Source organism: Euphorbia lathyris, chromosome 1, assembly GCF_963576675.1.
Source record: "Euphorbia lathyris chromosome 1, ddEupLath1.1, whole genome shotgun sequence".
Taxonomy (NCBI): Eukaryota; Viridiplantae; Streptophyta; class Magnoliopsida; order Malpighiales; family Euphorbiaceae; genus Euphorbia; species Euphorbia lathyris.
This window is the reverse complement of record NC_088910.1, coordinates 54,724,114-54,729,150: the sequence shown is the minus strand read 5'-3', so window position 1 is coordinate 54,729,150 and position 5,037 is coordinate 54,724,114. Positions and strand designations below refer to the sequence as shown.

Here is a 5,037-nt window from a genome sequence, read left to right as displayed (position 1 = left end):
CTCCTCATACGCGTTCCTCACCTCGTACTTTCCCTGCTCATCGAGCATTCACTCAATATGCTCCCCGACTATCTCCAAGAGCTCTATTTTCATGTTCTAAGTAGAGCTCGTCCAGGAAGGAGTTTATAAAATACTGTAATCGCAAAAGCAGAAAAGTAAGTTAGCTCAAAGGTGATATCGTAATATAAAAGGAAAGAGAACAAAAAAAAGATTGCTGATCAGTGACCACGACACTTCTACTCCTAACATCTAAAATTGTGCAATTTTACCCCTAACGTTGGTAGCCAATAGGAAATTTACCCCTAATATTGATAATTTGGGTCTATTTCAGACACCATTATAAACAAATAAATATTTTTTTGTCCTTATTCTGCACCAATTGCATATCAATTCATTCTAAAAAAAGATTTCATGTTTTTTATAATTTAATTATAGAATTGAAGATTATATTTATGAATTTGGTGAATTTTTTGTATTTTTTTTGTCCAATTCATATAAAGACAGTTTTTTTTTACATCCCAATATATGTTTGTGATTTGTTACTGATAAAATGACGCAACTGTAAAGTGTAGATGACAAGATTCATGACCAAGAAAACAATCTGATGAATTATTTCTCAAATTGATCAAATTTATAAACGTTAGGGGTAAAATTGCACCCTTTTAAATGTTAAAGGTAAAATTACTCCTGATTCAAAACGTTCTAAATGTTTTTTGGACCTTAACCCTGTATGATAATCCAATTAATTGGTTTTAAGAGATGGGATTTTTTTTGGTGAATACTATTTCTCAATTAAAGTTTTTGTATTTATTACATATAAAATTAAAAAAATTTAAATGATAATAGGATCTTACCACTTTGACAATCTAAATTAGTGAAGATGGAAATAAATTATAGTGCAATAGTAGATTACAAAGTAAATTTTCAAATATGCATTCTTCTCAAAATCCGCCCGCGAACTTCAAAAACATAACAATTCAGGAATTCAAAATCTTGCTGCCCATGAAAAATCCCAGGCGTTCAATATGTAGTCCATACAAATCCACGGTCACTATTTCGCCACGTCATCAATCCGTGGCTCTCTCATCCAGCCAATTGTGTCTCTTTTCTTTTCCCTATATATAGATACAGTCCTGTATCTAATTCCTATCCAACTCAACGAAACGTCTCTCTTTACTTTCTACTTTTAAATCTCTCTCAATCTTTTCACAAATTCCGATGGCACCAAAGGTTGCGGAGAAGAAGCTGGCCGAGAAGAAACCGGCAGAGGAGAAGAAGGCGGAGAAAGCACCAGCAGAGAAGAAGGCGAGAGCAGAGAAGAAATTGCCAAAGGAAAGCGGAGGCGCTGAGAAGAAGAAGAAGCGGTCGAAGAAGAACGTAGAGACATACAAGATCTACATATTCAAGGTATTGAAGCAGGTTCACCCTGATATCGGGATCTCCAGCAAAGCTATGGGGATTATGAACAGCTTTATCAACGATATCTTCGAGAAGCTTGCTCAAGAATCGTCTCGTCTGGCTAGGTATAACAAGAAGCCAACAATCACTTCTAGGGAGATCCAGACCGCCGTCAGACTTGTTCTTCCCGGTGAACTGGCCAAGCATGCCGTCTCTGAGGGTACTAAGGCGGTTACTAAGTTCACAAGCTCTTAGGATATTCCCCCAATTATCTAATTTCATGTAAAGGATGCAGTTTATGTTTTATTTTAGGGTTTTAGTTTCAGATCTGCAAATGGATGAAAGATGAATGTCTCTGCTAGGAGATGAGTTTACTGGAGATTTAATGCTTTGGTTGATTTATCGTTTCAATTGTTGGTAACATTGCATAATATCAGACAATTTAGTAATATTACCCATTTTTTGCTTCGCAATGAATAATTTCGATACCTCAATTCCTAACTATATTTTTATTTCATTTCATCAATTTTGAGGATATTTGCCCGAAAAATACATGTGAAATAGCCATCATAAACTACAAATTTAATTCAATTTTTATGTATAAAAGAAAAAAAAAATATTCAAATTTTAATGGACATTACAAGAAATTTGATAACTACAAATTACAAAAATAGAAATCTATAATATTTATTAACCTTAAATTAATTTTGAAATATAAAAGTAATAAGAATTATTATTGTACAAAAATAAATATACTAAGTTTGTTGTGAAGAAAATTTATTTGAAATAATTAATAGCAAAAATAAAAATCCATAAGATTTATTTAAATTAAATTTTAAATATAAAAGTAAAGAGAATAATATTTGGAAGAAAAATAAATATACTTAGTTAAAAGAAGAATTTGTGGGGAAGAAACCTTATTCAAAATAATTAATGATATCATGATTATCTTACTTATAAGATAAAATTAAAATTACTTTTGAAAAGTATAATGAGAGATACTAGTGAATTTGATGATTTTTTTTTTTTTTAATAACAAGAAACTTGTATTATAAAGCAAGTGAAACTAGGTTGTTATCAAAGACAACAACAAGAAAAAAAAATATAGAGAAATCATTAGTGAGAATTTCTAAATGAAAAAAAGAGCGTGCTCAAACAGTTAAATTATGTGTAATAAGTGTTCATTTAACATTTTTCATACACGAATTCGATTTGATAGAAAGGCACATGTTATTTCGAAAATATCGCTTAGAATTACCTTAACTAGTTTGTCAATACTCGATCTCCTTTAAGTAATTGAATTGTTGAAAATGAATTAGATGCAACCAAAATCACTTGATAACCACAATCACAAACCACAAGTAATGAAAAGAGAATCAATTGGCCTCCCATCAGACATTGAGACGTATTTATTGCAGTTTTTAACCACCATACTAAATAAACCTTTTGATGTTATTACTGAAAAAGAGGCGTTATAGTGAATTTTATATGTGTTTGAATAAGGAGGTAACCATGTTGTACAATCTGAAATTGATCCCACCCGAGCAGCAAAACTCTGCCCAACACAAACATCAGTCGGCTGAAGTGCAAACCCAGTGACCAATAAAGATGGACCAGACACACAAATAACAACACCTGAGTCCGAGCCTTATAGAACTGAACCAGTCGCACCAGAAATCACCTCTGTTAGAATAGATCCTCGCGCCTCTGCAACTGAAATTTCTACTGACGAATCCGCAGTACCACCTCTACCAACAAACCTAGTTGAGCCATTCATTGCCGCACCCGTCACCCGCCAACCCGACCCCTCAACCGACCCCTCAACAAACAAATTCACCGAATTCCAAACAGCTGCTACAATTTTTATTACTCTAAATTCTTATTTTGTCATGAACTATTTGATTTCTCTTAAACAAAATTAAATGAATCAAACCACAAAACCCGCAAACTCCTCATTTGGCAAAATTTTCAACACAGCTGTGTTGAAACACCTTTCCATATGATTTTGATTTGACAAAATTATTTAAGTTAATCCCATGATTAAACAATTAAATTTAAGTGCTTTGATTTAATTGTACTAATGTGTTTGTTCAATATTGAGTAAGTTAACTAACGAGAACAGGAACTGAGAGTCTATAAAAGAAAGACAGAACAAAGTCAGCATAAGCAAGTCACACAGCAGAAGCTGAGTGGAATGCAACTCAGCGTTGCTAAAGAAATGTCTTCTTCAGAAAAGCTTGAAGACAAAGCCGCTAAGTCAAGCTGAGTACTAATCAAGTCAGCGTCAAGGAACCGTCAACTTGGAAGACAAGGTCTGACAAATATCTGGAACAAATCAGAAGCCTCGAAAATCTGTTTTAAGGACCTTTTCGAGATGCATGGACCATCTGACTTTTGGCTAGAAGACAAACCTGTCGCAAGAAGACAAACCTGGCACCTGTCGAAGACAGAAGACAGGATTGTCCTACAGCTCTAGAAGCTGACCACGTGATGACGAAGAAGATCGTTTTTCCCACAACGGCTATGTCAGAATTCAAATCATTGAAGCCGCAAGATTACTATAAAAAGGCCAAATCATCATTTTGCCCATTAATTAAACATTTTATTTTTTCTTAATGAAGTATTAAGTCCATAAATTAATTTTAGTTAAATAGAATTAAATCGCAATTGTAACCACTCAGTACAAAAAAAACGTTTTATAATTAATATGTGAAATTAATTATATTAATTAGAATCATTATGCTCAACATTTGAGAATTTGAAGAGATTCAAATAATAATATTTTCTTAATTAATATTTTTCAATAATTTGTCCTATGATCATATTTCATTTTCATGAAATACTAACAATTTTGTACGAACTATAATATAATAATTAAAAATTATATAAGCCAATGTTGCAAAAGCAATCATCTCAATATCGATAATTAATGTACATTTTTAGGATTTTGAGCATCAAAATTTATTTTTATTTACCTTGATTTTGAATTCGTATCTAGCATAATCCACATTCTTCAAGAATAAACATCTTATCAAGCGTATTAGACGCTTACAATCTCCTTGTCTAGAAAATTGGGAAAAAAAAACTTCTTTATAATAATAATAATAATATAACATAATTTATATTGAAATAAACTTCATTGTAAGTATAATATTCCAATATCTCTTTAATATTTTATTTAATATGTCTCAAACTTCAATGAACAACTATCGTGTGAAACTTTATATCTATTTGTACAAAATGCATAAAAATAAAAAATACAATCCATATCAATTAGCTAAACTCAAACTAAAAAAAATGAGTGGATTTGAACATGTTCCGAATTAGAAAAATTAATCTAACTTCAATTAAAACTAAAAATTGAGTTCATAAAAAGCCGAAAATCAAAACGATAACACCTAGGAACATATACTAAAAAAGAATGCAAATATACAAAATCTTTATTTTAGTCATTTTGAAAAATAAATAAATAAAAAAGAAAACACAGCGAGAGGTATGGAATCTGGATAACGACAGAAATGGAATTCCATCTCTGAAAGATGAAACTTAACAACAATTGTTTAATAAAAATAAAACAACAACACAATTGAGAAAGCTAAAAATTGAGTTCATATAAAGCTGAAAATCTAAATTTTAGTT

The 5,037-nt window shown here is 31.4% G+C and overlaps 1 protein-coding gene across 1 annotated transcript; it reads left to right on the top strand.

Annotated features, from left to right (window-relative positions):
* The first annotated feature begins 1,154 nt into the window (after window positions 1-1,154).
* Window positions 1,155-1,899, top strand: LOC136233679 (probable histone H2B.1). Its single transcript, XM_066023393.1, has one exon. The coding sequence runs from the start codon at window positions 1,219-1,221 to the stop codon at window positions 1,651-1,653; it is 435 nt and encodes a 144-aa protein (XP_065879465.1). The 5' UTR covers window positions 1,155-1,218; the 3' UTR covers window positions 1,654-1,899.
* The last annotated feature ends 3,138 nt before the right edge of the window (window positions 1,900-5,037 follow it).

Excerpts from the sequence above, each read along its gene's own strand:
- LOC136233679 (XM_066023393.1), top strand. The coding sequence starts at position 1,219 with ATGGCACCAAAGGTTGCGGAGAAGAAGCTGGCCGAGAAGAAACCGGCA.